Source organism: Misgurnus anguillicaudatus, chromosome 10, assembly GCF_027580225.2.
Source record: "Misgurnus anguillicaudatus chromosome 10, ASM2758022v2, whole genome shotgun sequence".
NCBI lineage: Eukaryota > Metazoa > Chordata > Actinopteri > Cypriniformes > Cobitidae > Misgurnus > Misgurnus anguillicaudatus.
Window position 1 is genome coordinate 12761477 of NC_073346.2, and position 12255 is coordinate 12773731.

The 12255-nt window shown below is 38.9% G+C and overlaps 1 protein-coding gene across 2 annotated transcripts in view; it reads left to right on the forward strand.

The window, feature by feature from the left end:
- The first annotated feature begins 2086 nt into the window (after window positions 1-2086).
- The window catches only part of snrka (SNF related kinase a), a 61839-nt gene continuing 51670 nt past the window's right edge, over window positions 2087-12255 (forward strand). The window contains exons 1-2 of one of the 2 annotated variants that reach the window (XM_055209768.2): window positions 2088-2295; window positions 6117-6834. In XM_055209768.2, coding sequence (XP_055065743.1) covers window positions 6246-6834 — 589 coding nt within the window. In that variant the 5' untranslated portion in view covers window positions 2088-2295; window positions 6117-6245. Of the gene's footprint in view, window positions 2296-6116; window positions 6835-12255 lie in introns of both variants that reach the window. The other variant, XM_055209769.2, reaches the window with a different exon arrangement.

Genomic DNA, 12255 nt, shown 5'->3' on the forward strand with positions numbered 1-12255 from the left:
GGACCGCAAGTGAATTAAAATAATTAAAAGCAATTTTATTTAACGCTTCTTCAATTAATCATGTAATACATTTAATAAAGCAATAAACTGAGAATTTACGCTAATTATAATTTTATTATGATGATAATAATATGGTATAGGCTAAGTATATAATTAACAGCCGTAAATACCTATTTATGTACTATCTAACATAAGAGTAGACCGAGTTATGGAAGTTACGTTGATAATAGGTGCGTCATTAAACTTGGTAACGTCGGTGTGTAAAGATTAAACTACAGATAAAACTGTGCACGATGTTTTAATATTTATTATGTAGAGATTAAACTATTTTATTAATAATAAATATAGGATTTGACGTTAACTTTTAAGATTTTTTGTATCTGTAATTTATCCTACTACAGAACATACTTTAACTACGATAATAAAACCATACCCACAAATGTGTCACTGTCTGTACTTAACTACCTCACTTAACTAGTAAGTTATTGTTAAAGCGGTAGTAAAAACGATTAATAAAATGTTAACGAGTCTAACAAAACCACGGTTATTGCAATGGTAACACTCATACCAGGATTTTAATGTTTAAAAAATAGTAATTTGACTTTCAATGTTCACAATGAGTGTCATACGTCTCTCATATATTATAGGCGGCATCACAACGCCATCTGCAGGTCATTTAACGAAAGACGTTTAATCTGATTATTGACAATTTACGCGTTCAAATGTTAAATCGTGACCGTAAATATCACCATCGGTATCTTTGAACCACGTGCATTGTTACATGGTCACATCGTCTTGCACGTTGTAGCCGAGTAGCCTGTTACGATGCAGTGCACTTTAGAAAGAGTTAACAGTACAGCTCGTGCCCACTAGATGACAGTATATACATTTAAATTAATCTAGTGTTCTTAAATGCCACAGAAGTGAAATGAGACAATGTTGGATTTAAAATGTATTGCTTTGGTAACGGGACAAGACTGTTATTGTGCAATAAATGTGGGTTTTTTTTTTTCGACAAACTGATGGTGATGGTTTTCTGCAAAGTATAACGCGAGCTATTGCAATTATTTTGTATTACATTGTATTGAACACGAACAAATTTCGTGTTGGCAATAGTATAGCCTTCTTATGATTATTTTTATTCAGAGTCTCTACAGAAAGGTGCCATATGGAGTTTGCATATACCGTCTTCAAATAAAATAAAATGTCGTCTAACACAAATTCATAAAAAGAAACAGCTGTGAAAAAAAGATGGATATAAAACCAGTGAACCATTGCTACTATGCATGCTGAAAACTTTCGCTATATCGTTTTTCATGAATGCATTTGGATCCATTCATTATTTTCTTCCATAATGTGTTCAGACGGCATGAACAAGCTATAAACGACCCATATAAACCATTCTCGACAATGTGAAAGCAAAGCTTTCCACACTATGCGTTCTAGTGACGTACAAGAATGCGGTTGTTTTAATATTAGAAATGAACGTAAAACCTAGAACAGACATATATGTCAAAACCCCGACTATTTCCGGTCTGTTAAAAGGGTATTCTGATTGGTCAATTTTTGGGTCACATGTTTTTTTAAACGTCCATTTTTAATCAACCCATTTATAATTAAATGAATATTTCTATGTGTGTGCATATTTACACCCATTTCGTTGTTTATTTAAATAAAAAATAATTATTAATATTAGCTTACTCTAACTATGGTGAGTCTGGAGTGATATTAAATTATAGGCTCTTAAAATACACTCGTGCAGCAAATTAAAAAACAAAAACTCTTACAATATATTTATGTAGTTGCTGTCACTTAAATGCACGCGCATTTTAAGGATCTTTGTTTAAATTATTGTGGTTGTGTAGTTTATTAAATAGAGAAGTGTAAACGTAATTCATAAGCCGTAATTGGGATAAATGTGTCTGCTAAGTGAATAAATCTAAAACGTAAATTCCTGCAGTTTTTAAAGCGTCAAATAGCTGGAAAGTATGCATTTACTGTATGTGATGCGCCGTATTGCGCCCCTTCTGGTGTAATTATGTAACTGCAGCATAATTGAGTGTAAGGTACTGAGCCAATGTTTCCCTGCACTTCATTGGTTTCAGGGCGGAGAGCGAGAAGCGCTGAGAGTCGCACTTCCACCAGTATTTACACACACACTGAGCAGTTCTAACCTCACACACATACAGGGCTGGACTCACACTCAGGCAGGCCTTATCCTCTCACGTCTCCAGATCTACAACTACCGGGATATTCGGCAGTTTGAAGCGGTTTTAATGTGCGCCGGAGCGAGCGGTAAGTCAAAGCTCTGAGTGATAGTGCGGTAAAATGCTAACCCAGTTAGCCGGCTAGCATCCGACACAATAAACGTGCAGTAAACAGCTGTTACTACGTTAGACCTGACAGCAATGTGCATGCTCTATTGTGGCTCAGGATGCCGGAGTGGCTTTGTTTTATTGTAACCGATTGTCTGTGTTTGGAGTGTGTAGCCAGTTAGCTTTTATTTACACCCTTTCAATGGATGCATGGAGCTTACAAGGAGCTTATGGGCCAGATCAGGCCCTGCCATACATGGGTATATCAGCTACCAACATGCTTGATGTGCCAGTGATCATCACTAGCTTTTCTCTCAGACAAAGATAGATGCACAGATGCATTAGCCCCATACTCTCATTTGGACGTGTGGTTTTGTTAGGTTTGATTCATGTATCATATAAGGAAGCTGGATGTGGTTTTATATGCCTGCTTGTTTTTGATGTGATGATCTGGATGGTGATTTATCTGTGTAACTGGTTTGATGATCTGCCATGCAGGATTTAATACTGGCAGTATTTAGTGTTAACCACATTGTAGCGTTCATTCTATAACAATATAAGCTTTGAATGGCTTTAATGTGTTAGTTTCCTAAACTTGAGAGTTTTCTGGGGTCCTAACAGGTCTCACTTCTGAGGTTCAGTCCATCAGGTGTCTTCTCATATACTCAGTATCATAAGCAAGAGTGAAGTACTGTACTCTGATCAGTATAGTCATGCTGGAATGTTTAAGGTGTGGAGCATGAGTGTGCTATAATCATGTTACGCAAACCTGAAAGAAAAGTGTACCTGTAAGTGCTTGCCTGACAATTTTGTCTTGATTTGTTATGTTCATATTAATTATAGTATATAGTTCGAATATGTTTTTCGTGTGAAAAATCACAATGCATTTGGTCTACTGATGTAAAACTGAAAGAATGAGTCAAGCACCGGGCTTAGACCTTAACCCTGATCTTACCTCTGTAATCTGAAGGACTGTATAATATTACACAACATTTACAGGACATTCCTGGGTATGAACAGAAATTCACTGGCAGATCGTTTGCTGATATGTTTGTGTGACAGGAATTCTTCGAAAAGCTGAACCTTCTTGTTTGCAATTATGAAGCAATGTAAATGTAGCCTATTTGGATTTCAATGTTATGGCTGGTTTTAGCCCATACAGTGTGGGATATGATTTATTTAAGCTGTGTTGTACTCTGCTTGATGGCCAAGTTGAAGTGCTGTATTGCGTTTCATCTGTGCAGCTTTGTGAATTTCATTCGTCGGTCGTGTTTAAGAGGGTTGGAGCATCACTGGGTTTGGAAGAAATTCAGATTATAAATGCATCCATTAATATTACTCTCAAAGTAGAATGCGAGCTTGTGTATTATTATCAGTAATAGTCAGCTGTTTATTGTAACTAGGACAATGGACCACAACCACAACAAGGTCTTTTTTATGAATGCACACTCATTTCTGTTCAACAAAAACTAGTGGCCTGTAGTTTTTTCTTAGGTCCTTTTGTATTAAATAGCGGCATTTCTAGGGTACTTGGATACAAAACGTGTTCGTGAGTGTAGACGGTTTCAGCAGTAACAACAACATAAACAATAGGGATGTAACGATTCAATCACGATTCAATCGCGGTCCTCATTAAAAATGCCTGTCTGAAATCGATTCTGAATCGCAAGGCTGCGATTCTTTGTTTTATGCACAGCTTGTGCCTGTTTTACGGCATTTGGTCAGTAGGAAGTCCTTATCAATCTAAAATCATTATGAGTCGGAGTCGTTTATACTGTGCATTTAAAAAAGCAACACTCGTCAAACAAAATCATTCAAAATATTCTTTAATATCATGAAAATACCTGAAACAATTCGAAGAAAAGCGTATAAATATTCATGTGTAGACATTTCCTGGAATAGCGTTTGTAATGCTACTTCTTGTGTGGCACAAAGGGAGTTTCTGCACGGGAGCGCCCCCTGGTGTTCGGATGTGCCTGGATTTCACCGTAATTCATTCAAATTCATTCATTGAGAAAACGCGCATTTGCACGATGAATCGTTACACCCCTAATAAACAAACAGCTTTTTTTGGAACTGATGTAATTACGGTAAACTCCACAAAGAATCAAAGAGTCCTTTTTAGAGTAGTTTCTTTCTAATAACAAGCTGAATAAATAACAAGTAGATTGCCTTAGTTCAAATCATAGCTAAAGCGTATCACAAACTACACTGAGCTAACGTTACTTTGTTAAATGAATGTATACAATGTTAACTGCAGATCGGCTGCCAAACCTCCCTTCACATAGCAGTGATCCATGAACGCCTTTTCCCCTCGTCTTTAGGAATCCAAAACATTTGCTATTTTCGACAATATTTGTTCCAGAGATGAGTTTAGCCACTAGCCAGGGCATTAATCAAACAGACAGGAAGTTAAGTAAGGGTTTCCCGCAGCACTTTTCAGTTCGGGCGGCCCGCCTAAGCTGGGAAACCCTACCGCCTTAACTAGGTCGTTTAATAAAAGAAATTTCCTCAAAAAAGGCTGTCAAGTGCATCTCAAAGAATAGCGCAGACGGTCTTCACACCACGAGCGGGCACGCGCGCCACACGGCCGAAATGAGAAAGACGTGGTCCAAACCGTCACTGCCTGGCTAAGTGGTATGAATTTGTACAATGCAAATTATACAAAAATGTAAGGTAATAAAAAGCCCCACCACTAAACCCAAAACCACTAGGGCGAAAGCAAGATCGTACAAAATCAGTAGAATGAGATTTGCTAATTCAAATGAATTTGTACACCTTTTTGCAAATATTTTTAAACCTGGCCTCAGAGTAAATCTAAAAATTGTTACAAATTGCCATGAGATTGGGTTGTAGGTAAAATATAATATAAAAACAATAATGTCGCACACCTGTTAGTCTTGGATAGGTGCGTAGGATAGAGAGACAATGAGGTCCAAGTATATATTAAAAATAAAGGGTATCCCGCACACTATTGGTAACTTGCAAAAGATGAAAATATTTATTGTGCCGCTTCGATCACAAGATCTTCCTCAAAATAGAAACTTGTTGGGATAATTTTATATTAAACTAGTTAGAAGTCAACTATGAACTACCTGTAAACACCTTGGTAACATGCATTTGCATTGCATTTATGCATTTGGCAGATGCTTTTATCCAAATCGATAAATTTTTTATCAGTATGTGTGTTCCCTGGATTCGAACCCATGACATTTTGTGCTGCTAATACAGTACTCTACAACTGAGCTATACAAGAACATGTTGTAACGCAGTGACAACCACTCAAAATGTCTTAATAAGCAGCACACAGAAATGTTTGGACAATTACCCATAACACCCTACCTACATGGGGACCGAAATGCATTTTTTTCTTAAAATTTCTTATACGTAGCAGCACACTTTTGCATCATTGCAATAGGTGCCGTGGCTCATAAAAAATGTGGAGAATAACCATGATGTTAGGAACATATGAAAGTTGTGGCAGCTCAATGGTGTCATCTTTAGTGCTGGCCCGAGGTTAATGCCACTTAAATTCAATCAGGCCTTTTAGAAAGCAGCCTCTCCTCTAGAGCACCAGCTCACCAGCCGGACCTGCGGCTTTTATTTTTCACTAACAAATGGAAATCAATACAAATCTATGCTGGTCTGTGTTAAGGGGCTGTGGTGGTGGGACAGCTCTGTAGCTCATTTCAGTGTTCAGATTTTCCACTGTTGGTTTAGTCTGAATGCAGCAGCCTTATCATCAGTATAGATTGATAACTGTAACATATCAATTTATGACTGTTTCATATCTGTTAACAGGAACCTGCCATCATGGGTTTGTTATTACCAGCCAGTGTGCTGAAGTGAGCTGGATTTTCCCTCCGGTTTAAGCCCCACCGATCCACTGGGGGCCACTGCCCCCTCCATCCCACCGGAGGACCGGCAATCATGGCGGGAATCAAGCGCGGGTACGACGGAAAGATCGCCGGACTGTACGACCTGGACAAGACGCTCGGCCGCGGTCATTTCGCCGTGGTCAAACTAGCACGTCACGTCTTCACCGGCGAAAAAGTGGCGGTCAAGGTGATCGACAAGACCAAGCTGGACACGGTCGCGACGGGTCACCTCTTCCAGGAGGTCCGCTGTATGAAACTGGTCCAGCACCCCAACATCGTTCGGCTTTATGAGGTCATCGACACGCAGACCAAACTTTACCTGATCCTGGAGCTCGGAGATGGGGGCGACATGTTCGATTACATCATGAAGCACGAGGAGGGGCTGAACGAGGAGCTGGCGAAGAAATATTTCGCGCAGATCGTGCACGCCATCTCGTACTGCCATCGGCTACACGTGGTCCATCGTGACCTGAAGCCTGAGAATGTGGTGTTTTTTGAGAAGCAGGGCCTGGTCAAGCTCACCGACTTTGGCTTTAGTAATAAGTTTCAGCCTGGGAAGAAGCTGACCACCAGCTGTGGCTCGCTGGCTTACTCCGCCCCAGAGATCCTGCTTGGGGATGAGTATGATGCACCTGCTGTGGGTAAGTGTTTGTACTTTTGTAACTATGGGGTAGTTGTCTCTGTAGCGTCTGGTGTTGGCATTGCACACTATACAATGTTTGCCATGATGTCAGGATTGCAAATCTTAGGGATTGTAAGGCAAAATTAGTTATGGGTCACTCTGTTTTACTGCTTTCAAGAAAAATTTCAGTCTTTTATGGTGATCTGGTATTGTGAGCAATTTTCTGTTTATTAAAGAACCAATATGAGCAAGTTGATTCCATTTGTGCAGCATCTTGTTTGGGTTCATGTGGTACCCTTTCTGCTTTGTATGTGAATGAGGATGTCAGAAATGATACAGACTGCCAGTAAAGTCATAACCAGGGTTTTAGCGTAGATGCGTCTGACTTGGCTTTCACCCAAGATCTAAGTGGGTTCACATCATGCGTTCTGGCAAGCAATCTCATACGACAAAAAATATGATGGCGTGTACACCCGGGTTTACTGTAGGCTGTTTGTGGGTGCCAAACATTGTAGGATATTTAATATCGATTTTAGTTGACTTGCTACACGTAACATCAAAACGGGACTTTTGTCCTACCATGTATCCTCTGAAAATGGCTCTAGACATTATATGCATTTGTCATATGATGTCCCAGTGTGAACGAGACCGATCAGCGGTTTAACGGCATCATTTATTGATAATATCGAGCTGTCTGTTGCTGTAAGCCTTCTCCACACTGCTGTCAAAAACACAGCCCAGCCTCTTTATTAGATAAACAAGTGGCAATGGGCACCATCTTTTAGTCAGTTAAGAGGAACTGTCATTTGACAGCCTCAAGTTCTGGATCATTAGGCCATGGATTCTTGAAGTGGCTCGGCGGCGAATTCCTTTCATCACTGTCGCATTAGCTCCTTGAGATAATGAACGTAAGCGTGCAGGTTTAGGCCTGACCTTTTTTAAGGGGAAGAGGTGGGTAGATGGTTAAGCGTGTCGGGACATGAAAGCGCACCAATCCGTTGACTGTGCAACCCAAAAATTAGTGCTGGACATAATTTGCATGCAGCAGTTCCCTATCTTGCGAAACGGTTTTAAGGTTGTGGAAGCGGCAGTAGGCTTTCATGATCTGATGTGTCTGGAACTGGACTGTATTACTTGACCACTGTGATCCAGACACTCCTTAAATGTTGAAAGTGTTCCAATGTCTAAAGTATCTGTAATAAAAAGTAATTGATGTTTGAAGTTTAATCTGAGAGTGCTTTAATAGGCATTTTCATTGGATTCCAGTTAATTTAACTTTATTTGCCAGGGAATTGCTACACTTTAAAAAATACTTTGCGGCCTTAATTTTTTGTTGAATCAACTCGGATTTACAAGTCATTTCAACTTACTATTATTTATCTTGACTAGAGATGAGTTGTTATAACTACGGGTGAGTTGTTTTAACTTATAAAATTAAGTTGACTTTTCTCAACTATATTTTTCTTAACTATATTATATATTTCACATGACTTGTAAATCTGGGTTGATTTAACAAAATTTTTTAAAGCAGCAAAGTATGTTTTACAGTTTAGTAGTGCGGACTTATAAATATTTTTTTATTTCACATCATAACCTTTTTATTAAAAATGGCAAAATTAGAAAGATTTGCTTCGATCCATTTTTGCATTTGTCCTGGTTTTCAATTCAGGATTAAATTTATAATAGCATCGGAAAGATTTTTGCTATGGTAGGGATGCACCGAATGTTCATCAACCAAATATCACTAAATGCTGGTTGCTGTTTGATCGTGTCATTCAAAGCTTTACTGCTGGTGTATTTGGTCCTTTCGCTTTTTGACAGAAAACCGAAAAAGCAATTTTATCCAAATATTTTCGTTTGGTGAACATAAGGAACTTAAGTAGCCTGGTCCAACCAGACTCTCGTACATTCATTTCATTTGTACAGAGAGTCTGGCCACGCTCCATTGCAAAGCGTTACTTCCGTTAAGGTGGGTCCTCTGTTAAAGTTTAAAACTATTGGATCTGCCCAGACTCACTCTGAATCTGCCATAACCAATCGCTAACGTTTGGTCGTGAAGTATGTCACTCAGTCTGGCGCACAACCTCAACGTCTGCGTTCTTAGCCACCCCCCGCTGTTCGCTGATTGGACCTGCAGATTTTTGCCGGAGAAAACAAAACTCAACACAGCAGTCCCAGACGTTGTACTGAAGCGAAATGAAAATTAAGCGGAAGCACGTAGGAGGGCGGAGCCAGGCTAGAACTTAAGCACCGATTTTTTTTTTTTTACCGAAAATGGCATCGGTTTTCTTCCGGAAGAATAAATGGACGAAAATATGAAACGTAAATAAATGTCCCCCATCAGTGCTAAGACGTTATCACAGCGCTACACATCAAAGTGCAATTATGACAGCTGCGTGCAAATACAAAACGACACACAAGTTCTGCTGAGTTGTGTGATTATTTTATTGGTTTGTAAATTAAAACCAAGGTAAAGGTAATGAAATTAAAAAGTCTTATCCCTACACTGTGGACTTTGACTGTGTGCCCACATTAGTTTCTTTCATTTAATCATTGTTTTATGAGTTACTGACTGTAGCCATAATGATAAGATTTTCCCGGACATCTTTAAAACACAATTCACGTAAATATAAGTGTAATTAGCACAATATTTTAATTTAAATAAGCATATTTACTCAGATTGTACCTGTTCAAACCGACTCGAGCAGAAATGCAAGACAAAATTTTGAACGAATTTGCCCCTACATCTTTGCTCAACGATTTGGCCTGGTTTTACGGACAAGGCTTAGATTAAGCCAGAATTAAGCTTTAGTTAAAGTATGACTCTGCTTTTATAAATCTGATTAAAACATTACTGATGTGCATCTTAAGACAAAACAATGGCACTCATATATTTTAAGATATGTTTTCAGTGAAGACCGCTCAGACATGCATTTTATGTGTACTGTAAATCACGATTTGTTATTGCCTAAATGTCAGGAAGTGATTGCATCTGTGTTCAGATTTGCTCTGTAACTGTAAGCGGGTGTCAGGACAGGGCAATCACAGAGCCGAAGACTCATTTAATTGTATTTTCAGTCCTTACACAGGCAGGTGGTGGGTTGGTTAATCCTCTGTGTGTTTGAGCTGATCTTCCCCGCTGGAGCTCTTAATAAACGCTCTTTATTGACACTGTCAGGGTGATCAAATAGACATTGTGCTGTGATGCAGACGGCTTTCCCGCTGAGACGATTTCCACTTTCTTTTTTCCGATCGATAATGCGCTGTCCCATGTTTAGCTTGCGTTTCTGGGCAGATGCACCTCTCTTAGACTGAGAAAGTCCCTTATTTTCCCTCAACGTCGGGAACCCTTTAATCACAGAGTATTTATAAGTTTAATATCTGCGAGGATCAACCCTGTGCTTAGTTAATACTTCATTCAAATAATCACTAATTTGCAAGGGGTTAAGGAATAATAATTCGACGAGTATTTAAGACGAGTAGTTATACGAGCAAGTTTGGTGGTACAAAATAAAACGTAGCGCTTTTCTAAGCGGATTTAAAAGAGGAACTATATTTTATGGCGTAATAGCACTTTTGGGAGTACTTCGACTCAGTGCCGTAACACCCTCCCTCTCCCATTATGAGAGGGAGAAGGGGACCGGACTTTTGAGGCGAGTCGAAGTACTCCCAAAAGTGCTATTACGCCATAAAATATAGTTCCTCTTTTAAATCCGCTTAGAAAAGCGCTACGTTTTATTTTGTACCACCAAACTTGCTCGTATAACTACTCGTCTTAAAGGTCACATATGGTCAAATCTGATTTTTTTTTCATGATAACTGAGCTCTAGGGGGATATGTAAGTACCATATAAGTTTCAAAACAGTCATTTAAGAGTCAAATTCACACAGCCTGCTTGAAGTAGCTGTGAGTTAAAACAGTTTGTTTGTACTTGCGTAAAATCGTGATGTCAGGAATACACAGTCGCCGTCTTCAGTCTCCACCCCGAGCACTTTCCACCGTCCACCGCCCCACCCCCTTTTTGCCAAACAAACCCCTAAGTTATATCACACCACGTGAGAAAATGCTGTTCAATTGATGGATGTCAGGAAACTAAATCATTGCAGGCTTCTGAAAACATTAATATACGAGAACAATGGCTAATATTCATTTAATTAGAAATTCCTCAACAATTAGTTCAACTTTATCCGTCTGATCTAAACATTTCACAAGTGACTGCTTCGGTGTGGCAGTTCAGTGCTGGTTTGTCCAGGAATCTACTCGTCAAAGATGTTGCAGTCCTTACTTTGTTGGATCCGATCTTAAATCCACAATCCATAAGTAAACACATATTAAGCAGGGCTGCACGATAACTTGCACGCGATTGTCATGCGAATCTCGTCGTTAGTAGTAAAGCGGCATCACCTGCTCTCAGAACCGGCTGCCGGTTGCCGCTTCTGAAAGCAGCTGATGGCGATTTACTACTAATCAATGAACCGGCTTTACTGAAGAGATGCACGAGACAATCGCATGCAAATTATCAGCAGTCCTAACTTTTAAAATACATTATGGAGCCAGAGAAAACTGAAATGATATATTGTAAACAATTATGCAACGCTAACGTGTTTGCTAACTAGATGCTAAAGTGTTGTTTTGTAACGTTAAAGTCTTTGGTAGCCATCGGTTTTGATAGAATATCTGTTGGAAATCAGACGTTGTTTGTATTCTTAAGTTATAGAGACACGCCCTTTTGGTGTCTGTTTGTTTATTGAGTTAAACATGGTAAGGGTAAAATCTCTTAGTCTCTGTGTCTATTGGTTTACTAACCTAACATTTAGTGTCCAGAAACTAACACTTATACTGTAATTCCATGGGTAACTTTATTTCAACTGCGTATTTCACTCACAAAATAACAAGCCTATCAGAAGAGAGGCTCATGAATATTACTTATTACATGCCAAAACGACCTGTTTTTAGCAGAGCTCCTGAAAGAGGAGCTGTAAAAAATATATAGAGATTGTTTTTGGTACTTAAACAGCAAATATATATTCTTAAGGTCATCGTAACCTAAAATAAAACGCTAGAAAGCCTAAAAATATGTGACCTTTAAATAGGAAAAACGTTGATGTGTTTGGTCACTTCTAACTTTATCTCTGATTGGTACCATTGAATGAATGGGGCTAAGCTAAATGCTATCGAAGCGTCGCAGCGCGCTCCAGCGCTTACGTGCACGCACACAGATGATAGAGGGATGTATCAACTATTCTTAGTAAAGGTAATAACATATTTTAATATTGAAAATGAGTAGACTATTCCTTTAATTGTGGCCATGAAATATTATCTACATTATGATATGGCCTAATTTAGTGCAATAATCTTTATTAATTAAAGTTAATTATGTTGTATTTATTACAAGGAAGCACAAAGAATTTATGGGTGAAACAGACCCAGCATGATATTG